This window comes from Symphalangus syndactylus, chromosome 5 (genome assembly GCF_028878055.3).
Source record: "Symphalangus syndactylus isolate Jambi chromosome 5, NHGRI_mSymSyn1-v2.1_pri, whole genome shotgun sequence".
Lineage (NCBI taxonomy): Eukaryota > Metazoa > Chordata > Mammalia > Primates > Hylobatidae > Symphalangus > Symphalangus syndactylus.
This window is the reverse complement of record NC_072427.2, coordinates 147,131,968-147,155,717: the sequence shown is the minus strand read 5'-3', so window position 1 is coordinate 147,155,717 and position 23,750 is coordinate 147,131,968. Positions and strand designations below refer to the sequence as shown.

Genomic DNA, 23,750 nt, shown 5'->3' with positions numbered 1-23,750 from the left:
CTTCAGGTTCTGTTGCCCGGTTTTCTAGTTCCCCACCTAGTCTGGGTTACTCTGTAGCCACTTTTGCATTACAATGGCCTTGGTGAGACTGGCAGACGGGATTAACAGAGAATTCACAAGGGTGGGGGCGTGTCCCCCCCAGGAGTGGTGGGTCTAAGGGTGATAGAGCCTTCATTATAAATCTAGAGATTCCAGGACTTTAGCGTTTTTCTAGACTGAGCTGGTTTCCTCCTGTTATTGTGGAGGCGACTCACTTCATCACAACTTCTTGATACTTTCGCTTCTGGAGGTCATATTTCTCTAAGATCTTCCAGAAAAAAGTCTTAAAGCCATCTTAGCCTTTTTTCCAGTCCAGCTCTTAAATTTTTCCCACTCTTCCCCAATAATGACATGAGTGTGGATCCAGCTTGTCCATAAAGCCTGCCTTGCTCTGAAGCATCTGACTGTAAAGACTGGTCACCTATACATGTGGTTTGTGGGCCTGAAGAAAGCAATCCATCCTTGCAAATGTCTTCTGCTGAGATACCTCACACAGAGACTGGTAAGAAAGAAATTTATCCTTGAAAGAAAGGCCAAGTTCCTTAAGAGAAAAGGGAAGGAGAGAGGGTTAATGGATCATTTCACTCTTGAGCAATAATACCCCATTACTATAAGCAAGTGTTATTATCAACTAATCCTCTGGAAACCCCTTTTTTCAATTGTAATTTGGTGGCACCTGCCCTTTGAACTATGTCCCAGGTCTCAGGAGTGTGCACTGAGTTGAAGGACACAGAATTCGGCATTTGAACAATATGCAGTAAATTTGAGAACCTATGGGCTTAGGCATGGTGGAAACAAAAATGGATCATTGGCTGGGCACGGTGGCTCACGCCTGTAATCCCAGCACTTTGGGAGGCCAAGGTGGGTGGATCACAAGGTCAGGAAATCGAGACCGTCCTGGCTAACACGGTGAAATCCCAACTCTACTAAAAATACAAAAAATTAGCCGGGCATGGTGGAGGGCACCTGTAGTCCCAGCTACTCGGGAGGCTGAGGCAGGAGAATGGCACGTGAACCTGGGAGGCGGAGCTTGCAGTGAGCCGAGATTGCGCCACTGCACTCCAGCCTGGGTGACAGAGCGAGACTCCGTCTCAAAAACAAAAAAAATGTATCATTATAGTTAAATGAAGGTGATGTGTACATCTTCACATAGCACTGGACACACAGCTATAGCAGATTTATTGCTAATTAACCAGAAGACCTAACATCATAGCTCAGGGATAAGCATGATTCTTTTGTTTTGCCAAAAATGGCATGGCAAATCATGGTGAGATTTCTGTAATTAATATATAATGTATGTAATTACCTTCTTTCTATGTCAGTAACAGCTGTCTCTTCTCCATTCTCTGGGTTTGTGGATGTTACTGGGCAGCTCTGAGTTTGGAAGCACCTCCTATGATTACTTCTCGTAAGTCCTGGGAAGTGTTGACCCAACTTTATGGTAAAGATAATTCCAGAAAGTTTAATCTACTGACAGTCAAACAGAACGTAGCTAGAAGTCCAGTTTGGCTTCAAAACCTGTGCTAGTACTCATGCTTCTGCCTGGTAGCTGCAAGGGGTGGAGGATACTCAGGATACTCATAAAGCCGCTACCACTCTTTTGAAAATCAATTTTTCAGTAGTTTTCAAAAATTTAAAAATGAGCCAACTTTAGTTACAAAATCAGTATATGCCAGGCCCTATGCTAGACCATTTTAATTGGTTTCCTTATTTTAATAAACTCTTTGGAGAGAGCTAGTAAAGGGAAGTCCTGGATTGAAACAGAAGTCTATCAAAATTCACATATCCTGCTGGTTCTAGCATTGAGAGCTGGGCAGTGAGTTGCTGGCTTTATTTTTTATTTTTTAAGACACAATATTGGGCCAGGCATGGTGGCTCATGCCTGTAATCCCAGCACTTTGGGAGGCCGAGGCAGGTGGATCACCTGAGGTCAGGAGTTCGAGACCAGCCTGGGTAACCTGGTGAAACCCTGTCTCTATTAAAAATACAAAAAACTTAGCTGGGCGTCGTGGCAGGCGCCTGTAATCCCAGCTCCTCCAGAGGCTGAGGCAGGAGAATCACCTGAACCCGGGAGGCGGAGGTTGCAGTGAGCTGGGATTGCACCATTGTACTCCAGCCTGGGCGACAGAGGGAAACTGTCTCAAAAAAAAAAAAAAAAAAAAAGACACAGTCTCATTCTGCTGCCTAGGCTGGAGTGCAGTGGTGCGACATCGGCTCACTGCAACCCTCACCTCCTCCGTTCAAGTGATTCTCCTGCCTCAGCCTCCCTAGTAGCTGGGATTACAGTCTTGTGCCACCACTCCCAGCTAATTTTTGTAATTTGTAGTAGAGATGGGAATTCACCATGTTGGCCACACTGGTCTTGAACTCCTGACCTCAAGTGACCTGCCCGCCTCCGCCCTCCAAAGTGCTGGGATTACAGGTGTGAGTCACCACGCCCAGCCGAGATGCTGGTTATATAGGATCCCCAGATTCATGTCATTTAAAAAATCACGTAGGTGGCGATGAAGATCATAAACAGAAAGTGATTTAGGGTGAGATGCAATAGGGGGGAATTGGTGGATCTCTGTTCTGACCTATTAATAGCCAGTGTGTGGGCTTTTGAGCATCAATTTAAAGTAAAAAGTGGTATCCCCGCTTAGCAATGACATTGGCCCTGCCATTACAGATCTCTCCCAACTCGGTCCACTATGTGCAAAATACTGATAAGACTTCTTGGATTAACATGTACAAAGCTTGCCGAAGTGTCCAGGGTTGGTTAAGAAGGTGCTTATTGGCTGGGTGTGGTGGCTCACTGTTGTAATCCTAGCACTTTGGGAGGCCGAGGCGAACAGATTGCCAGAGTTCAGGAGTTCAAGACCAGCCTGGGCAACACCGTGAAACCCCCATCTCTACTAAAATACAAAAAATTAGCCGGGCATAGCAGCGTGCGCCTATACTCCCAGCTACTCGGGAGGCTGAGGCAGGAGAATTGCTTGAACCTAGGAGGTGGAGGTTGCCAGTGAGCTGAGGTTGCACCACTGCACTCCAGTCTGGGCGACAGAGCGAGACTCCGTCTCACAAAAAAAAAAAAAAAAGAAGATGCTTGTCATGGGCTGGGCGCAGTGGCTCACGCCTGTAATCCCAGCACTTCGGGAGGCCTAGGCGGGCAGATCACGAGGTCAGGAGTTCAAGACCAGCCAGGCCAACACAGTGAAACCCTGTCTCTACTAAAAATACAGGCAAATTAGCCGGACATGGTGGCGTGAGCCTGTAACCCCAGCTACTTGGGAGACTAAGGCAGGAGAATCGCTTGAACCCGGGAGGTGGAGGTTGCTGCCAGCCGAGATTGCGCCACTGCACTCCAGCTTGGGCAACAGAGTGAGACTTTGTCTCAAAAAAAAAAAAAAAAAAAAAGAAGGTGCTTAATGGCCGGGCTCAGTGTCTCACACCTGTAATCCCAGCACTTTTGGACGCCAAGGCGGCTAGATCACTGAAGGTCAGGAGCTCAGTATCAGCCTGCCCAACATGGTGAAACACTGTCTACTAAAAATACAAAAAAATTTGCTAGGCATGGTAGCGAGTGCCTGTAATCACTCCTACTCAGGAAACTGAGGTATGAGAATCTCTTTTTTTTTTCTTTTTGAGACAGAGTTTTGCTGTTGTTGCCCAGGCTGTAGTGCAATGGCGCGAACTCGGCTCACCGCAACCTCCACCTCACAGGTTCAAGTGATTCTCCTGCCTCAGCCTCCCAAGTAGCTGGGACTAACAGGCATGTGTCACCACGCCAGGCTAATTTTGTATTTTTAGTAGAGACGGGGTTTCTCCATGTTGGTCAGGCTGGTCTTGAACTCCTGACCTCAGGTGATCCACCTGCCTTGGCCTCCCAAAGTGCTGGGATTACAGGCGTGAGGCACCGCCCCCGACGAGAATCTCTTGAACCTGGGAAGCGGAGGTTGCAGTGAGCGGAGATCACCCTACTGCACTCCAGCCTGGGCGTCAGAGCAAGACTCTGTCTCTAAATAAATAAATACATAAGAAGGTGCTTATTACTTAGATCTGGGGTAGTGGGGATTATCAAAGTACTTTGAAAACAATTTTTTTAATAGGATATTTTAATATTTGAAAAAAGTTTTAAAGAAAAGCATCCTTTTATTTGTTCCCAACAGTCTCTCCTCTTCCTTCCTCCATGGATCTGCTTATTCAGGACAGTCCTGATTCTTCCACCAGTCCCAAAGGCAAACAGCCCACTGCTGCAGCGAAGAGTGCCACAAAAAAGGAAGACAAGGTCCCGGTCAAGAAACAGAAGACCAGAACTGTGTTCTCTTCCACCCAGCTGTGTGTACTCAATGATAGATTTCAGAGACAGAAATACCTCAGCCTCCAGCAGATGCAAGAACTCTCCAACATCCTGAACCTCAGCTACAAACAGGTAGGCTTGTTTTGTCGTTGCAATAAGGTGAACAAAAATTGGACTAATTTGCATGGCTAAGATCTCTGTGGATGCATGTAGATGTGTGTGGTATGTGTCAGCACACCCCCTCTTGCAAATAATTTAAGTATGGAGATGAGATATGTTATGGCTTAACCCTTCAAACTTCACCTCAATAGAGTTTTTATTTTATTTTATTTTGAGATGGAGTCTGGGGCTCTGTCATCCAGGCTGGATTCACTGTGGCACAATCTCGGCTCACTGCCTCAGCCTCCCGAGTAGCTGGGATTACAGGCGCCTGCCACCACGCCCAGCTAATTTTTGTATTTCAGTAGAGATGGGGTTTCACCATGTTGGCCAGACTGGTCTTGAACTCCTAACCTGAGGTGATCTGCCTACCTTGGCCTCCCAAAGTGCTGGGATTACAGACATGAGCCACCGTGCCCGGCCTCAATAGAGTTTTTAAAAAAATTAACAAAGCCTCCCAATTCCAAACAATAGGAACATATCTTCATCACACCACTTTGTACTTTATTTCTTATACTTGAGGTTAGATTCTAAACCTTAAAGATATCCAAACTAGTATTAGACCTACTTATCTATAGCCAGAGACAGCTTCTATCAAGTTGTCCTTAACAGCCAAGGTTATTAAAATGTCTTTTCTCCAGGAAGATCCAATAGGAAAAAAGACAGAAACCTCTCTAATTAGGCTCCAACCATACCCCACCCTCTGTCAAATTGACTGGATAGGCATAATGGAAACCAGAACACGTAGTTTCCATACAAGAAAAATCCTATGAGGGATGGGAGGAGGGGAGAGGAAGGATTTAGCCAGTGCCCCGACTGAAATTGAGTAATACCAATTTCACTCATCTTCACACATCTTCAGGTCGCATGTTCGTGGAGTAGTTTAGGAATAAATCCGTGTTTTGTGGAGTACTAAAATACCTAGCGGTCTGCTGTATTACATGAAGGCCTTCCCCAGCAGCTTCCAAGGCAGCCTCCAAGTCACTGGCAGGAGAATTTGGCTGGAACTGCATGCAGGACTGCAGAGATTCCTCTCCACAGTTATAGAAGGGACTGTTCCAGGCCCGATTGTTCCAGGATTGGGTGCACCAGGTCTGAGTGTTCCAGGAGTGGTTGCTCCAGGACTGGATGTTCTGGGTCTGGTTGCTCCAGGTTGAATTGCTCCAGGTCTGGTTGCTCCACATCGGAAGGTTCTTCACCTCTTTCTTTCATTAAATATCTATTATGTGAATGTGATATAATTTAAACACTTTCTTTTCTTGCACAGGCCAATATTGTGAAAATCTTCCCAATGTTTCCTTAATCAAAAAGAATTATGGGCCGGGCACAGTGGCTCACACCTGTAATCCCAGCACTTTGGGAGGCCAAGGCAGGCAGATCCCCTGAGATCAGGAGTTCAAGACCAGCCTCGCCAACATGGTGAAACCCCCGTCTATACTAAAAATACAAAAAATTGCCGGGCGTGGTAGTGGTTGCCTGTAATCCCAGCTACTCAGGAGGCTGAGGCAGGAGAATTGCTTGAACCCATGAGGTGGAGGTTGCAGTGGGCCGAGATCTTGCCACTGCACTCCAGCCTGGGCGAAAGGGCAAGACTCTGCCTCAAAAAAAAAAAAAAAAGAGCCGGGCGCGGTGGCTCACGCTTGTAATCCCAGCACTTTGGGAGGCAGAGGCGGGCGGATCACGAGATCAGGAGATCGAGACCACGGTGAAACCCCGTCTCTACTAAAAATACAAAAAAATTAGCCGGGCGTGGTGGCGGGCGCCTGTAGTCCCAGCTACTCGGAGAGGCTGAGGCAGGAGAATGGCGTGAACCCGGGAGGCGGAGCTTGCAGTGAGCCGAGATCCCGCCACTGCACTCCAGCCTGGGTGAGAGAGCGAGACTCCGTCTCAAAAAAAAAAAAAAAGAAAGAAAGAAAGAAAGAAAGAAAAAAAGAATTACATAATTCCACTTTCCAGGTCAGGAGAATTCCTAACTTACACTGGTTCTCATTAAAATAAAAACTATCTCTTCTTTTTCCTTTTTTTCTTCCTGCCAGCAGCCTCCAGCTTCTTTTGCTTTTAGCCCTTATTTTCTATCAAAAATTTCATTCCTCTTTTTTCTTTTTCTTTTTTTTAAGACAGTCTTTCTCTGTTGCCCAGGCTGGAATGCAGCTGTGCAATCTTGGCTCACTGCAACCTCCACCTCCCAGGTGCAAGTGATCCTTCCATCTCCGCACCTGAGTAGCTGGGACCATAGGCACACACCATTATGCCGGGCTAATTTTTTACTTTATTTTATGTTTTTGAGACGGAGTCTCGCTCTGTCGCCCAGGCTGGAACGCAGTGGCGCAATCTCGGCTCCCTGCAAGCTCCGCCTCCCGGGTTCAAGTCATTCTCCTGCCTCAGCCTCCCGAGTAGCTGGGACTACCAGCATGCGCCGCCACGCCCAGCTAATTTTTTTTTTTTTTTTTTTTTTTGTATTTTTAGTAGAGACGGAGTTTCACCGTATTAGCCAGGATGGTCTTGATCTCCTGACCTCATGATCTGCCCACCTCGGCCTCCCAAAGTGCTGTGATTACAGGCGTGAGCCACTGCATATGCCTGGCTAATTTTTTAAATTTCTGTAAAGACAGGATTTCACCATTTTGGTGAGGCTGGCGTGAACTCCTGGGCTTAAGCAATTCGCCCACCTTGGCTTCCCTAAGTGTTGGGATTACAGGTGTGAGACATGGTGCCCGGCCAGGAATAAAAGTTAGTAATATTCTTTGATTCAAAGTACATCTGTATTACTAATATTTTGTAATTCCTGTCATTTTTTCCTGCAGGTGAAGACCTGGTTCCAGAACCAGAGAATGAAATCTAAGAGGTGGCAGAAAAACAACTGGCTGAAGAATAGCAATGGTGTGACTCAGGTAACAGGAAACTTTATTCTGTTCTTTCCTTTTAGTGATCTTTCAATCTTGTCCATCCCTGAAACACACAACTCCAGTCACAGACAGTTCTGGTTGTCCTTGTACCCTTTCTGTTAATCCCTCCTTCTCTTTCAGAAAGCCTCAGCACCTACCTACCCCAGCCTCTACTCTTCCTACCACCAGGGATGCCTGGTGAACGCGACTGGGAACCTTCCAATGTGGAGCAACCAGACCTGGAGCAATTCATCCTGGAGCAACCAGACCCAGAACATCCAGTCCTGGAGCAACCACTCCTGGAACACTCAGACCTGGTGCACCCAATCCTGGAACAATCGGGCCTGGAACAGTCCCTTCTATAACTGTGGAGAGGAATCTCTGCAGTCCTGCATGCAGTTCCAGCCAAATTCTCCTGCCAGTGACTTGGAGGCTGCCTTGGAAGCTGCTGGGGAAGGCCTTCATGTAATACAGCAGACCGCTAGGTATTTTAGTACTCCACAAAACACGGATTTATTCCTAAACTACTCCACGAACATGCAACCTGAAGATGTGTGAAGATGAGTGAAACTGATACTCAATTTCAGTCTGGACACTGGCTGAATCCTTCCTCTCCCCTCCTCCCATCCCTCATAGGATTTTTCTTGTATGGAAACTATGTGTTCTGGTTTCCATTGTGCCTATCCAGTCAATCTCATGGAGGGTGGAGTATGGTTGGAGCCTAATCAGAGAGGTTTCTTTCTTTTTTCCTATTGGATCTTCCCTGAGAAAAGATATTTTAATAACCTTGGCTGCTAAAGACAACTTCATAGAAGCTGTCTCTGGCTATAGATAAGTAGATCTAATACTAGTTTGGGTATCTTTAGGGTTTGGAATCTAACCTCAAGAATAAGAAATAAGCCGGGCACGATGGCTCACGTCTGTAATCCCAGCACTTTGGGAGGCCAAGGCAGGCGGATCATGATGTCAGGAGATCGAGACCATCCTGGCTAACACGGTGAAACCCCGTCTCTACTAAAGAATACAAAAAAATTAGCCGGGCATGGTGGCAGGCGCCTGTAGTCCCAGCTACTCGGGGGGCTGAGGCAGGAGAATGGGCATGAACTCGGGAGGCGGAGCTTGCAGTGAGCCAAGATGGCGCCACTGCATTCCAGCTGGGGCTACGGAGCGAGACTCCGTCTCAAAAAAAAAAAAAAGAAAAGAAAAAGAAAAGTACAAATCGGTGTGATGAAGATATATTCCTATTGTTTGGAATTGGGAGGCTTTGTTTATTTTTTTAAAAACTCTCTTGAGGCCGGGTGCGGTGGCTCACGCCTGTAATCCCAGCACTTTGGGAGGCCAAGGTAGGCAGATCACCTCAGGTTAGGAATTCAAGACCAGTCTGGCCAACATGGTGAAACCCCGTCTCTACTAAAATACAAAAATTAGCTGGGCGTGGTGGCAGGCGCCGGTAATCCCAGCTACTCGGGAGGCTGAGCCAAGATGGTGCCACAGCAATCCAGCCCGGATGACAGAGCCAGACTCCATGTCAAAATAAAATAAAAACTCTATTGAGGTGAAGGGTGAAGGGTTAAGCTGTTACTACTTCATTGATTTCCTCAGCCCTTTTTGGCTCTGTTTTACTATAGCCCGTATTTTGTTGGTTATGGCTAATATTTGTGGAAAGAGGTCTTGTGTTTACTGCATTATAATGGCATCAGTACTACTTCGGCTGATTTAAGTACTAATGAATAAAACAACCATTTTTCCTTCAGTTGACTTTGGCCTGATTTCTCCTAGTGTTTCAATCAGTAAAAATACAGCTTAAACATAAATCTTTGTTACGTTTTTGGTTGGGGTGGGGGAGTAAATTAGCTGAGAACACTGCTATCTTAGAAATAGACAGAAAAGGCCGAGCGTGGTGGCTCACGCTTGTAATCCCAGCACTTTGGGAGGCCGAGGTGGGCGGATCACGAGGTCAGGAGATCGAGACCACGGTGAAACCCCGTCTCTACTAAAAATACAAAAAATTAGCCGGGCGTGGTGGCGGGCGCCTGTAGTCCCAGCTACTCGGAGAGGCTGAGGCAGGAGAATGGCGTGAACCCGGGAGGCGGAGCTTGCAGTGAGCCGAGATTGCGCCACTGCACTCCAGCCTGGGTGACAGAGTGAGACTCCGTCTCCAAAAAAAAAAAAAAGAAATAGATAGAAAAAGCTGAACGTGGTGGCCCATGCCTGTAGTCCCAGCTACTTGAGAGGCTGAAGCAGGAAGATCGCTTGAGCCCTGAAGGGTTCACTCCAGCAGGCTGGGCAACTGTGAGTCCCCTGCCTCAAAAAATGGATAGAATTGAGTAAGTGGGTGGGCAAGGTGGCTCAGGCCTATAATCCCAGCACTTTGGGAGGCTGAACTGGGTGGATCACGCAAGGTGAGGAGTTCAAGACCAGCCTGGCCAACATGGCGAAACATGGTCTCTACTAAAAATACAAAAATTTGTTGCAGGAGGTTGTAGTGAGCTAGGATCGCACCACTGCACTCCAGCCTGGGCAACAGAGTGAGATTCCTGACCTCAAGTGATCTGCCTGCCTCTGCCTCCCAAAGTGCTGGGATTACAGGTGTGAGCCACCGCGCTTGGCCTTTTTTTTTTTTTTTTTTAAGATGCTGTGTCACTAACTTTAATAAAATTATTGGTGCTTACAAAGGACAGATAATGAAGCTCCAGTAAATTTGAGGAAATATTAAGTGGTAATTCAGAGCCTAGACATTTTGGAAAAAATATCTGGCTTCTCTTTTTTTTTTTTTTTTTTGAGACGGAGTCTCGCTCTGTCGCCCAGGCTGGAGTGCAGTGGCGCAATCTTGGCTCACTGCAAGCTCCGCCTCCCGGGTTCACGCCATTCTCCTGCCTCAGCCCCTCCGAGTAGCTGGGACTACAGGCGCCGGCCACCACGCCGGGCTAATTTTTTTTTTGTATTTTTAGTAGAGACGGGGTTTCACCATGGTCTTGATCTCCTGACCTCATGATCTGCCCGCCTCGGCCTCCCAAAGTGCTGGGATTACAAGTGTAAGCCACCGCGCCCGGCCTCTGGCTTCTCTTTGCTTCAGATTAAGTGCGGCTACAAAGCATGGGGGTAGTTTATATTTCTGCTATCCGGATGATAAGGATAACATCATCATCACGTGGTAGATACCACCCTCCACCTGCCAAAAGGATAATCTTGAGTAGATAATGGAACCGGTTTTACTGACCTAATGAGCATAGGAATTGTTCAGGGACTTGGTGGGAGTTAAGACGTGTGTGATGGCTGTGTGGGCAGCACTGATGGAACCTACAGGGCCTTCCCCGGTTTGGAGGATGTTAAGTATGACTGCAGGGTTACTGAGAGGCTGAGGAAAGATGCCTGACTTGAGGTCTGGGATCTGCGAGAGGGAAGATTTTGAGTTGCACATAGGCTTGAAGCATCTCTTATGTTGAAAGCATCAAGCTGGGGACTGAAGAAAGGAAGTAAGACATGAGAGAAAAAAAGGAGATTGGTGTCTGGTTTTCACTGTTTAATTTGCTTTTGGAAATTAACCATTAATGGAAATACGACTTGTTTCCTACATCCAATAGGTCAATATTCAAGTTGAGGGGAAGACCTAGGGCAGAAGGTAGTAAAACCCACAGCCACCAAGAAACCAAAGAAAGGCTGTGCGCAGTGGCTCACACCTGCAATCCCAGCACTTTGGGAGACTGAGGCAGGCGGATCACTTGAGGTCAGGAGTTCAAGACCATCCCGGCCAAATATGGTGAAACCCCATTTCTGCTAAAAATACAAAGATTAGCCGGATGCGGTAGCTCACACCTTTAATCTCAGCTACTTAGGAGGCAGAGGCAGGAGAATCGCATAAACTCTGGAGGTGGAAATGGCAGTGGGCTGAAATCGCACCACCCCACTCCAGCCTGGTGGAGAGTGAGACTCCAGCTCAGAAAAAAAAAAAAAAAAAAAAAGAAACCAAAGAAAACAGTCTCACTCTGTCACCCAGGCGGAAGTGCAGTGGTAGGATCTTGGCTCACTGCAACCTCTGCCTCCCAGGTTCAAGTGATTCTCCTGCTTCAGCCTTTGGAGTAGCTGGGACTACAGGTGTGTGCCACCATGCCTGGCTAATTTTTCTATTTTTAGTAGACACAAGGTTTCACCATGTTGGCCAGGCTGGTCTTGAACTCCTGACCTCAGGTGATCCACCTGCCTCGGCCTCCCAAAGTGCTGGGATTACAGGCATGAGCCACTGTGCCTGGGTTTTTTTTTTTTTTTTTTTTTAAAGACAGGGTCTTGGCCAGGCAGGGTGGCTCATGCCTGTAATCCCAGCACTTTGGGAGGCCAAGGCTGCTGGATCATCTGAGGTCAGGAGTTCGAGACCAACCTGGCCAACATGGTGAAATCCTGTGTCTACTAAAAGTACAAGAAATTAGCCTGGTGTGGTGGCATGCGCCTGTAATCCCAGCTACTCGGGAGGCTGAGGCAGAAGAATCACTTGAACCTGGGAGGCAGAGGTTGCAGTGAGCTGAGATTGCACCATTGCACTCTAGCTTGGGCAACAAGAGCAAACTCTGTCTCAAAAAAAAAAAAAGACAAGATCTGGCTCTGCTGCCCAAACTGGGGTTCAGTGGTGCCATCTCAGCTCATTGCAGCCTCTACTTCCCGGATTCAAGGAATTCTCCTGCCTCAGCCTCCCAAATAGCTCAGACTACAGGCGTGAACCACTAGGCCCAACAAACTTTTGTATTATTTACTTTTTTTTTTTGAGATGTTGCCCAGGCTGGAGTGCAGTGGCACGATCTCCACTCACTGCAACCTCTGCCTCCTGGGTTCAAGCGATTCTCCTGCCACAGCCTCCCAAGTAGCTAGGATTACAGGCACCACACCTGGCTAATTTTTGTATTTTTAGTAGAGTTGGGGTTTCACCATTTTGGACAGGCTGGTCTTGAACTCCTGACCTCAAGTGATCCGCCTACCTCAGCCTCCCAAAGGGCTGAGATTACAGGCATGAGCCACTGTGCCCGGCCTATCATAGATAACTTTCTACACACTAAAATTGGATCTGACTCATTCATTTTAATTATTATGTAACAATAAATATTACAGATGTATTACAATTTAAGTTGCTTTTATTTTTGTTTTGATTTTTGAGCACTATATATAACTATTAACATTTAAAAAAATTTTTTTTTTAATTTTTTTGAGAGGGAGTCTTGCTCTGTCACCCAGGCTGGAGTGCAGTGGTGTGATCTCGGCTCACTGCAACCTCCGCCTCCCAGGTTCAAGCGATTCTCCTGGGTCGGCCTCCCGACTAGCTGGGATTACAGGCACCCGCCACTACTCCTGGCTTATTTTTGTATTTTTTAGTAGAGTTGGGAGTTCCACCATGTTGGCCAGGCTGGTCTCGAACTCCTGACCTCAGGTGATCCACCTGCCTCCGCCTCTCAAAGTGCTCAGATTACAGGCGTGAGCCACCGCACCTGGCCTGCTATTAACATCTTGACATCAATTTAAATAAATGTTAAGGTGTAGAGTTTTTTTGTTTTTTTTTTTTTGAAACGGAATTTTGCTGTTTTTGCCCAGGCTGGAGTGTAATGGCACAATCTCGGCTCACTGCAACCTCTGCCTCCCCGTTTCAAGTGATTCTCCTGCCTCAGCCTCCCAAGTAGCTGGGATTACAGGCATGCACCACCATGCCTGGCTAATTTTGTATTTTTAGTAGAGATGGGGTTTTTCCATGTTGGTCAGGCTGGTCGTGAACTCCTGACCTCAGATGATCTGCCCGCATAGGCCTGCCAAAGTGCTGGGATTACTGGCATGAGCCACCACGCCGGCTGATTTTTTTTTTTTTTTTGAGATGGAGTCTGGCTCTGTCGCCCAAGCCGAAGTGCAGTGGCGCAATCTCTGCTCACTGCAAGCTCCGCCTCCCAGGTTCACGCCATTCTCCTGCCTCAGCCTCCCGAGTAGCTGGGACTACAGGCGCCCGCCACTATGCCCGGCTACATTTTTATATTTTTAGTAGAGACGGGGTTTCACTGTGTTAGCCAGGATAGTCTCGATCTCCTGACCTCGTGATCCGTCCGCCTCGGCCTCCCAAAGTGCTGGGATTACAGGCTTGAGCCACCGTGCCCGGCCTTTTTTTTTGGATAGAGTCTCGCTCTGTCGCCCAGGCTGGAGTGCAGTGGTGCCATCTGGGCTCAGTGCAACCTGTGCCTCCTGGGTTCAAGCAAGTCTCCTGCCTCAGACTCCCAAGTAGCTGCGATTACAGGCACCTGCCACCACGTCCGGCCAATTTTTTGTATTTTTAGTAAAGATGGAGTTTCGCCATCTTGGCCAGGCTGGTTTTGAACTCCTGACCTCATGATCCACCCACCTTGGCCTCCCAAAGTGCTGGGATTATAGGCGTGAGCCACCGCGCCCGGCCGATATGTTTTTAAAAATTAAAAAATGCCATTCTTTGTGTTCCTGCTCACTTCATGGCTAAATGAGAACTAATCACCGACTACTATTAGCCAAGTGATTTAAAGTTAAAAAATGTAAGCTCTATGTTGTCTTTATGGTCCAAAAACTTAATGCCTAAGAAGGTGAAAGATCAGCAAATAAACATTAAAGCAAAATTCACTATACATAAGCCACCTTAAGAAGAGGCTTGAAAAGAACTCGGAGATGTGCCAACCTAATTTAAGGCTTTTCAGCTTATCCTTTTTAGGTCACCGGATCACCAAAAATATAAACAAATATAATGATAGGAGATTAAGCAAAAAGGAAATTATAAGTTCACGAGTCAGGCTCTCCTTTTTACATCTCTTCCTTTCCCCTAGAAATTTTTGCTTTCTTTGTTCTTTTCCCAAAAGGAGGTGTGTGTTACTTCCAACATTATATTTTAGTAACTTTACCATATTTTAGTTCTTAAAATTCATTTTCTTGATTTTTCAGCTGCCATTTCGATTTCAGTTTGTACCTGAAGGAGAGAAGCATGGGTTGAATTTGCCTGGGTTTTCTGAATTTCGTAATATAAATTTAAAACTCAGAAGTGGGAGGAATACAGGCCTTGATTAGTGAATTTCAAGCTCAGTTCTCCGGGTGAAGGACAAGGTTAATTCTACTCTGAATAATTCTACCATTCAGAAAACCTGGTGTGTGTACAGGAAAAAAACAAGCTGTGACTACAAACCTAAAAGTAAAGGCAAACAACTGCCAGACAGAGGCAGGAAAACGGGGGAGGACCCTTGGTAAATATTGCATGCCTCCTGGAGCTCCCGTGGGCTTTGACTCAAGAAGGAGATGAAGGGAATTTGCAAAAGAAAGAAGTCACTGGGACAGACAAAAGCTTCTGGCACAAGAAGTTAGTTCGACTAAGGATACCGAAATGTAGGAATTTGAATGGGTTCCTGGGTGTGAGGTTGAAGTGAAACTTGATTGAAAAGAAGCTGCTGGTGGTGAGTCTCTCCTTAAGCTATTCCTGGCTTCTGGGTAGTTGGTATAAACTCTGTGGTCCTCGAATAAAATGTTCTTGAGAACTGTACAGGGTTAAGCACCTGGGAAATTACTTCAATGCAATGGTAGCACTACCTCCAAGGATACTACCAAGCAAATTATTAAGAAACAGAAAAGCTCACAGATCAAATTAAGATACTAGAATCATATTAAATCAATTAAATACATGGCACAAAACACAGTAAAAAAAGATGGGATACATTAATCCATTCAGGATAAGGTGCATGTGGAGTAGAAAGGGTAGCAGTGTTTATATGTCCTCTGATACACTGGTGTAGTCACAAGAGCTAAGGACAAGAACCAAGGGTGAGAATTTGAGATTCAATTAGGGCCAGGAATCTGCAGAACAGATGTACCTGGAACATGGGTGTGAATGTGCTCTTATCAGAGAGACAAAGGGGTAGGTATTCCTGGCCACAAAAGTAGTTCTCTTTGGCTCATTGAGCAGCATTTTTTTTTTTTTTTTTTTGAGGCGGATTCTTGCTCTGTCGCCCAGGCGGGAATGCAGTGCTGTGATCTCGGTCCACTGCAACCTCCGCCTTCTGGGTTCAAGCCATTCTTCTCCCTCAGCCTCCCGAGTAGCTGGGACTACAGGCGCACACCACCACACCTGGCTAATTTTTCTATTTTTAGTAGAGACAGGGTTTCACCATATGGGCCATGATGGTTTCGAATTCCTGACTTCATGATCTGCCTGCCTCAGCCTCCCAAAGTGCTGTGATTATAGGTATGAGCCACCACGCCCGGCCCCAAATTTCATTTCTGAAGTCTCGTCCTTCCTCAGCCTTTCAGTAATCCTACAGTCCTACTTTTGTTTTGTTTTGAGACATTTTGCTATGTTGCTTAGGCTGGAGTGTAGTGGCACTGAGAGGTGACAGCTTGCTGGCAGTCCTCACAGCCCTCGCTCGCTCTCCGTGCCTCCTCTGCCTGAGCTCCCACTTTGGCGGCACTTGAGGAGCCCTTCAGCCCACCGCTGCACTGTGGGAGCCCTTTTTTGGGCTGGCCAAGGCGGGAGCCGGCTCCCTCAGCTTGCAGGGAGGTGTGGAGGGAGAGGCGCGGGCGGGAACCCGGGCTGCGTGCGGCGCTTCCGGGCCGGCTGGAGTTCCGGGTGGGCGTAGGCTTGGTGGGCCTCCCGCCTCGGAGCAGCCGGCCCGCCCTGCCGGCCCTGGGCAGTGAGGGGCTTAGCACCCAGGCCAGCAGCTGCGGAGAGTGTACTGGCTCCCCCAGCAGTGCCGACCCACCGACACTGCGCTTGATTTCTCACCGGACCTTAGCTGCCTTCCTGCGGGGCAGGGCTCAGGACCGGCAGCCCGCCATGCCTGAGCCTCCCACCCCCTCCATGGGCTCCTGTGCAGCCCGAGCCTCCCCGAAGACCGCCACCCCCTGCTCTACTGCGCCCAGTCCCATCAACCACCGAAGGGCTGAGGAGTGCGAGCACGTGGCTCGGGACTGGCAGGCAGCTCCACCTGCAGCCCCGGTGCAGGATCCACTGGGTGAAGCCAGCTGGGCTCCTGAGTCTGGTGGAGATGTGGAGAACCTTTATGTCTAGCTCAGGGATTGTAAATACACCAATCAGCACCCTGCGTCTAGCTCAGGGTCTGGATGCACCAGTCGACACTCTATCTAGCTGCTCTGGTGGGGCCTGGGAGAACCTTTGTGTCCATACTCTGTATCTAACTGATCTAATGGGGACGTGGAGAACTTTTATGTCTAGCTCAGGGATGGTAAATGCACCAATCAGCGCCCTGTCAAAACAGACCACTCGGCTCTACCAATCAGCAGGACGTGGGTGGGGCCAGATAAGAGAATAAAAGCAGGCTGCTCGAGCTAGCAGTGGCAATCCGTTCTGGTGTCTTTCTGGGCTGTGGAAGCTTTGTTCTTTTGTTCTTTGCAACAAACCTTGTTACTGCTCACACTTTGGATCCACGCTGCTTTGATGAGCTGTAACACCATTAAGATCTACAGCTTCACACCTGAAGCCAGCGAGACCACGACTGTGCCGGGAGGAATGAACAACTCCAGACGTGCTGCCTTAAGAGTTGTAACACTCACTCTGTGAGGGTCCGTGGCTTCATTCTTGAAGTCAGTGAGGCCAAGAACCCAGCAATTCTGGACACAGCATGATCATGGCTCACTGTTACCTTTTCTGTTTGGGTCTAACAGATCCACCTCAGTCTCCCTAGTAGCTGGGATCACAGGCTAATTTTTTTTTTTTCTATTTTTTTTGGAGACAGGCTCTCACTATGTTACCTAGGTTGGTCTCAAACTCCTGGGCTTAAGGAATCCTCCCACCTTGGCCTGTAGAAGTGTTGGAATTGCAGGTGTGAGCCCCCGTGCCAGGCCTGCAATCATACTTAGCTTAACCTCAAGCTATGTAAGGCTCTAGGTTCTTTTGGTGCTGTCCACACAACTGTCACACAGTTCATGGTCAATTCTTAACCTCATTATGTCAATAAAAGTGACTCCTTTTATTTACTCAGAGTTGTTGCCCTCTATGGGGGCGGGGGAAGGCCATGTTTTAAGTATCTGCCACATCAGTCTTTTTTTTTTTTCCTGAGTGGGAATCTCCCTCTGTCTCCCAGCTTAGAGTGCAGTGGCAGGATCTCAGCTCACTGCAACCTCCACCTCCCAGGTTCCAGCAGTTGTCTTACCTCAGTCTCCTGAGTAGCTGGGATTACAGGTGCGTGTCCACCACGCCCAGCTAATTACTGTATTTTTAGTTGAGATGGGGTTTCACTATGTTGGTCAGGCTGGTCTCAGACTCCTGACCTTGTGATTTGCCTGCCTCGGCTTCCCAAAGTGCTGGGATTACAGGCGTGAGCCACCACTCCTGGCCACATCAGTCTTTGTCAGGATAAGAGAGAGGATCATTATTCTTAACCCTTAGCAATGTATTTTTATTATGCCTTTTTTAAAACACGTTTTTCCTTTTTTTTCATAAAGTTTTATAGGTCAGAATACTCTGCCTCTTTTTATTTTTTTTTTGAGACGGAGTCTTGCTCTGTCTCCCAGGCTGGAGTGCAGTGGCGCCATCTTGGCTCACTGCAACCTCTGCCTCCCGGGTTCAAGCGATTCTTCTTCCTCAGCTTTCCGAGTAGCTGGAATTACGTGTGCCTGCCACCACACCCAGCTAATTTTTGTATCTTTAGTAGAGACGGGGTTTTGCCATGTTGGCGAGGCTGCTCTCCAACTCCTGACCTCAGGTGATCCACCTGCCTCGGCCTCCCAAAGTGCTGGGATTACAGGCGTGAGCCACCACAGCAGTCCTACCCTGCCTCTTATGTCACTTACATCTTCCAAAAGAACAGTGAAAAATAGGCCGGGCGCATTGGCTTACACCTGTAATCCCAGCTCTTTGGGAGGCTAAGGCGGGCGGATCATATGAGGTCAAGTGTTTGAGACTGGCCTGGCCAACATGGAGAAACCCCATCTCTCCTAAAAATACAAACATTACCTGGGCGTGGTGGCACGTGACTGTAATCCCAGCTATTTGGGAGGCTGAGGTAGGAGGAGAATCACTTGAACCTGGGAAGCGGAGGTTGTGGTGAGCTTAGATGGCGCCACTGTACTTCAATCTGTGTAACAGAGTGAGACTCTGTTTCAAAAAAATAATAATAATAAATAAATACAAACATTAGCTGGGCGTGGTGGCACGCGCCTGTAATCCCAACTACTCTGGAGGCTGAGGCAGGAGAATCATTTGAACTTGAGAGGCAGAGGTTGCAGTGAGCCAAGATCCTGCCACTGCACTCCAGCCTGGCCAACAAGAGCAAGACCCTGTCTCTAAAAAAAAGAAAAAAAGAATAGTGAAAAATAAAGTGAGTTCCAATTTGGAGGTAAATATCTTTCAGAGTACTTTAGATCTACACAGCACTCAATTACACGAGAAAATATTTACAAACTGTACTTCACTTGAACTGTAAGCTATACTCTGAGGTTAACTACCATTTGTGTGTTAAGGTTCTAAAGCTCTGTAAGTTTTTTTTTTTTTTTTTTGAGACAGAGTCTCGCTGTCGCCCAGGCTGGAGTGCAGTGGCGCGATCTCGGCTCACTGCAGGCTCCGCCCCGCGGGGTTCACGCCATTCTCCTGCCTCAGCCTCCTGAGTAGCTGGGACTACAGGCGCCCGCCATCTCGCCCGGCTAATTTTTTTTTTTTGTATTTTTAGTAGAGACGGGGTTTCACTGTGTTAGCCAGGATGGTCTCGATCTCCTGACCTCGTGATCCGCCCGCCTCGGCCTCCCAAAGTGCTGGGATTACAGGCGTGAGCCACCGCGCCCGGCCTTTTTTTTTTTTTTTTTTAAGACTAGTCAGGCCGGGTACGGTGGCTCACAGCTGTAATCCCAGCACTTTGGGAGGCTGAGGCGGGTGGATCACCTAAGGTCAGGAGTTCAAGACCAGCCTCACCAACATGGTGAAACCTCGTCTCTACTGAAAATACAAAAATTAGCCCAGCGTGGTGGTGCATGCTTGTAACCCCAGCTACTCGGGAGGCTGAGGCAGGAGAATCGCTTGAATCTGGAGGCGGAGGTTGCTGTGAGCCAAGATCATGACACTGCACCCCAGTCTGGGTGGTCTCGAAAAAAATAAAAATAAAAATGGCTGGGTGAGGTGGCTCACACCTGTAATACCAGCACTTTAGGAGGCCCAGGTGGGCAGATCACTTGATGTCAGGAGTTTGAGACCAGCCTGGCCAACATGATGAAACCCTGTCTCTACTAAAAATACAAAAATTAGCTGGGCGTGGTGTCACACACCTGTAATTCCAGCTACTTGGGAGGCTGAGGCAGGAAACTCACTTGAACCCTGGAGGTGGAAGTTGCAGTGAGCTGAAATCATGCCACTGTACTCCAGCCTGGGCGACAGAGTGAGACTCAAAAAAAAATAATAATAATAAAAATAAAATACAATAAAAATTTTATTTATTTATTTATTTATTTATTTATTTATTTATTTATTTATTTCAGACAGAACCTTGCTCTGTTGCCCAGGCTGGAGTACAGTGCCACGATCTTGGCTCACTGAAACCTCTGTCTCCCAGGTTCAAGCGATTCTCCTGCCTCAGCCTCCCAAGTACTGGGGTTACAGGCGTGCACCACCACACCCAGCTAGTTTTTTGTATTTTTAGTAGAGATGGGGTTTCACCACGTTGGTCACGCCGGTCTCCAACAGGTAAAAGTTAAAGTGAAAAGAAATTGTGGTGGTTCTGTTCTTTTAAAGGTAGTCGGTTGTCTGGCCGGGCGCGGTGGCTCACGCCTATAATCCCAGCACTTTGGGAGGCCGAGACGGGTGGATCACCTGAGGTCGGGAGTTCGAGACCAGCCTAACCAACATGGAGAAACCCCGTCTCTACTAGAAATACAAAAAATTAACCAGGCGTGGTGGTGCATGCCTGTAATCCGAGCTACTTGGGAGGATGAGGCAGGAGAATCACTTGAACCCGGCAGACAGAGGTTGTGGTGAGCCAAGATTGTGCCATTGCACTCCAGCCTGGGCAACAAGAGCGAAACTCCGTCTCAAAAAAAAAAAAAAAAAAAAAAAAAAAATTGAATGTAATCCCTGAAATGTATCCCAACTCCTGAGTCAACCCTATCAAGTAACACAGCCTAGAGCAATACAGAAAGGGCAGTTAAATTCACTTACCTGCATTGGAAGGCAGGTCAAGGTCGCTGGGTTCCAGGTATATCCTGGGTCATAGCAAAGAATATTAGTGATGATGAGCTAACTAAGAATGACAGGGTTCTGCAGCTGCCCACGACTGCACAGTGAAGAGGACTCGCGGGGGAGCCAGCGCGGCCCAGGCCCAGCCTTTTTGCAGGGTCTCCAGTTTTGCGCCCCACTTCCGCAACCCCCCGCCCCCGCCTTCGTGCGCCAGTCCGGGCCTTATGCGGCGCCTGGACTGTGGGGAGGTGGGTGGTCGCGGCCGCAGCGCCAAGTCTGGGGCTGGCAGGCTCGGTGCTCGCTGGGGGCAGGGCGGCGAACGGGAGGAACAGGGTGGACGTTGGTGAGAACCGCAGTTTCAGCCACGCCAGTGCAGCGAAGGCCCCCGATCAAAAAGACAGATTTTTACTAGATGATTCATCGGTGCCATTCTTTGGGTATCTACAGCTCATGATGAGAGAGGACGGCGCGATGAAGGCCCGCAGCGCGGAGCCGGAGCCGAAACCGGAGCCGGAGCGGGCGCATAAGCCTCACCTGCAGCTTGGCTGAAACAATCTCGCAGCTCTGACACTGCAGGCCGGGAGGCGCTCCCTCCACCTTTTCCTTGTCTCACTTGCCCGGCCCTGAGCAGGCGACCCCCTAGCCCAACCTCAACTATCTGGGGCCACTGGGAACCTTGGCCAAGTTTCTGCAACAAACATTTGATTCCAAAAAAAAAAAAAAGGAGGGCGTCGGAGTGGGGGACAAGTTTTAACCTGAATTTTCTCTAAAAGCCCAGGTGGCTTTGGGAGGTGTGGAAGGGGGAAATCCCCTCAACCAAATCTCACTATTATCTACCCAGCCATCTAACACTTATTGTGCTAGTTGTCAATTTATTGTCTGTCAGCTCCGAATTCATCCCTCAATACCTGCTTTTAAATGGATGGAATTCCTTTAAGCATTTCCTTTTTAGAGTACTAAGAACAATGCTTTCTCAGTAGATGGTGCTGGAAGGATACAGCAGGATGAAGGGGGATTCTCTTGCTGGTTCCAGTGGCTGCACCATAGGTCAGCAGTATAGATGAGAGGAAATTTGGTGGTGACCTGCCCCCCCAGCCACACCCTCGCCTGGTGGTCACTTTCCACAGGGATGCCACACTCCAGGCCTCCTACCTCTCTGGTGCCTCGACTCCGTCTGCACATCTGCATGTCTGGTCACCAGCTGTGTGTTCCCTGCTTGCCCAGGGACTGCACACCAGCACTGACCCAGGCAAACCACCAGACTTCTCTGCTCTCCAGTAGACTGCAACTCTACATTCTCCAGTAAGGTGTGCACCTCAGTTTTGAGGAGATGGCAGTGGCCTTCCTTCCAAGTATGTCCTTTCTTGGATAATCTCCTTCAGCTCTAGGAAACTGCATTTTGTCTTATACCTTTTTTTTTTTTAAAGGAGTTTTGTTCTTATTGCCCAGGCTGGAGTGCCCTGGTACGATCTTGGTTCACTGCCATCTCCGCCTCCCCAGGTCAAGCGATTCTCCTGCCTCAGCTGGGATTACAGGTGCCTGCCACCAAGCCCAGATAATTTTTCTTTGTATTTTTAGGAGAGACCGGGTTTCAGCATGTTGGCCAGACTGGTCTCGAACTCCTGACTTCAGGTCATCCACCCACCTCAGCCTCCCAAAGTGCTGAGATTACACGCATGAGCCACCGCACACAGCCTATAGCTTCATATTCTTTGTATTATTCTTTCCCTGTAAAAAAAAAAAAAAAAAAAAAAAAAAAAGTGTGATTTTTGTCTTCTGATAGGTCCCAGACTGACACTTTAAATAAACATCACTTAGGGCCAGTTGTGGTGGCTCACGCCTGTAATCCCAGAACGTTGGGAGGCCGAGGCGGGCAGATCACGTGAGGCCAGTTCAAGACCAGCCTAGTCAACATGGCGAAACCCGATCTCTACTAAAAGTACAAAAACTAGCCGCGCGTGGTGGCCTACGCCTGTAGTCTCAGCTACTTGGGAGACTAAGCCAAGAGAATCGCTTGAACCCGGGAGGCAGAGGTTGCAGTGAGCTGAGATCACACCATTGCACTCCATCCTGGGTAACAAGAATGAAGCTCCATCTCAGAAAAAAAAAAAAATGCATATAACAAGATGTGAAATTGCAGAGGTAAGGCTTTTAGGCAGATAGGGCAGTTTTGAAAATGAATCAAGGCAATTTAAACTGGGATCTAAGGTCACTAGATTTGTTACTCATGGTGAAGGAGTCTGGATATTATTTTAAGTGGTAAGATGTAATTGGAAGGCTTTAAGCAGCAGAGTAACATTCAATTTTAAAAGATCACTCTGGGCCAGGTGCGGTGGCTCACGCCTGTAATCCCAACACTTTGGGAAGGCGGAGGTGGGCAGATCACTTGAGGTCAGGAGTTCAAAACCAGCCTGGCCAGCATGGTGGAACCCTGTCTCTACTAAAAATATAAAAATTAGCCGGATGTGGTGGCGCATGCCTATAATACCAGCTACTTGGGAGGCTGAGTTGGGAGAATGGCTTGAACCCAGGAGGCAGAGGTTGCAGTGAGCTGAGATCACACCATTGCACTCCAGCCTGGGCAATAAGCACAAAACTCCATCTCCAAAAAAAAAAAGACTGGAGGAGGAAGGAAGTAAAAAGAACACAAGAAACAAACAAAAAACCTAGTTCTCAGTGGGGAAAGAAAGCAAAATAATTTATCAAGGCCGGGCGTGGTGGCTCAGGCCTGTAATCCCAGAACTTTGGGAGGCCGAGGAGGGTGGATCACGAGGTCAGATCAAGACCACGGTGAAACCCTGTCTCTATTAAAAATACAAAAAATTAGCCGGGCGCGGTGGCGGGCACCTGTAGTCCCAGCTACTCGGGGCTAATGGCGTGAACCCGGGAGGCGGAGCTTGCAGTGGGCCAAGATTGCGCCACTGCACTCCAGCCTGGGCGACAGAGCGAGACTCCGTCTCAAAAAAAAAAAAAAAAAAAAAAAAAATAATAGTTTATCGAGTATGAAAAGTAACACATGAAAGCTTTTTTTTTTGAGACGGAGTTTCGCTCTTGTTGCCCGGGGTGGAGTACAATGGCGCGAACTCTGCTCACCACAACCTCCGCCTCCCAGGTTCAAGCAATTCTCCTGCCTCGGCCTTCGAGTAGCTGGGATTACAGGAATGAGCCATCATGCCCAGCTAATTTTTGTATTTTTAGTAGAGACGGAGTTTCTCCCTGTTGGTCACGCTGGTCTTGAACT

The 23,750-nt window shown here is 48.0% G+C and overlaps 1 protein-coding gene and 1 long non-coding RNA gene across 2 annotated transcripts; one reads left to right on the top strand and one right to left on the bottom strand.

Annotated features, from left to right (window-relative positions):
* The first annotated feature begins 390 nt into the window (after window positions 1–390).
* LOC134736677 (homeobox protein NANOG-like) lies at window positions 391–8,416 on the top strand. The gene is made up of 4 exons (XM_063639707.1): window positions 391–541; window positions 4,188–4,450; window positions 7,282–7,368; window positions 7,504–8,416. The coding sequence occupies exons 1-4, from the start codon at window positions 508–510 to the stop codon at window positions 7,918–7,920; spliced, it is 801 nt and encodes a 266-aa protein (XP_063495777.1). The 5' UTR covers window positions 391–507; the 3' UTR covers window positions 7,921–8,416.
* Window positions 498–23,281, bottom strand: LOC134736679 (uncharacterized). Its single transcript, XR_010120888.1, has 3 exons — window positions 20,492–23,281; window positions 1,346–1,473; window positions 498–580 (listed from the first exon to the last, which is right to left on the bottom strand). It is a non-coding gene; the product is annotated as an uncharacterized lncRNA (long non-coding RNA).
* Between the last annotated feature and the right edge of the window lie 469 nt (window positions 23,282–23,750).

Bases quoted from the DNA above. Each gene is read 5' to 3' on its own strand.
- LOC134736677 (XM_063639707.1), top strand. From the start codon at position 508: ATGTCTTCTGCTGAGATACCTCACACAGAGACTG. The intron at 542-4,187 runs GTAAGAAAGAAA...TGTTCCCAACAG, and splicing joins GATACCTCACACAGAGACTG to TCTCTCCTCTTCCTTCCTCC. The intron at 4,451-7,281 runs GTAGGCTTGTTT...TTTTTCCTGCAG, and splicing joins TGAACCTCAGCTACAAACAG to GTGAAGACCTGGTTCCAGAA.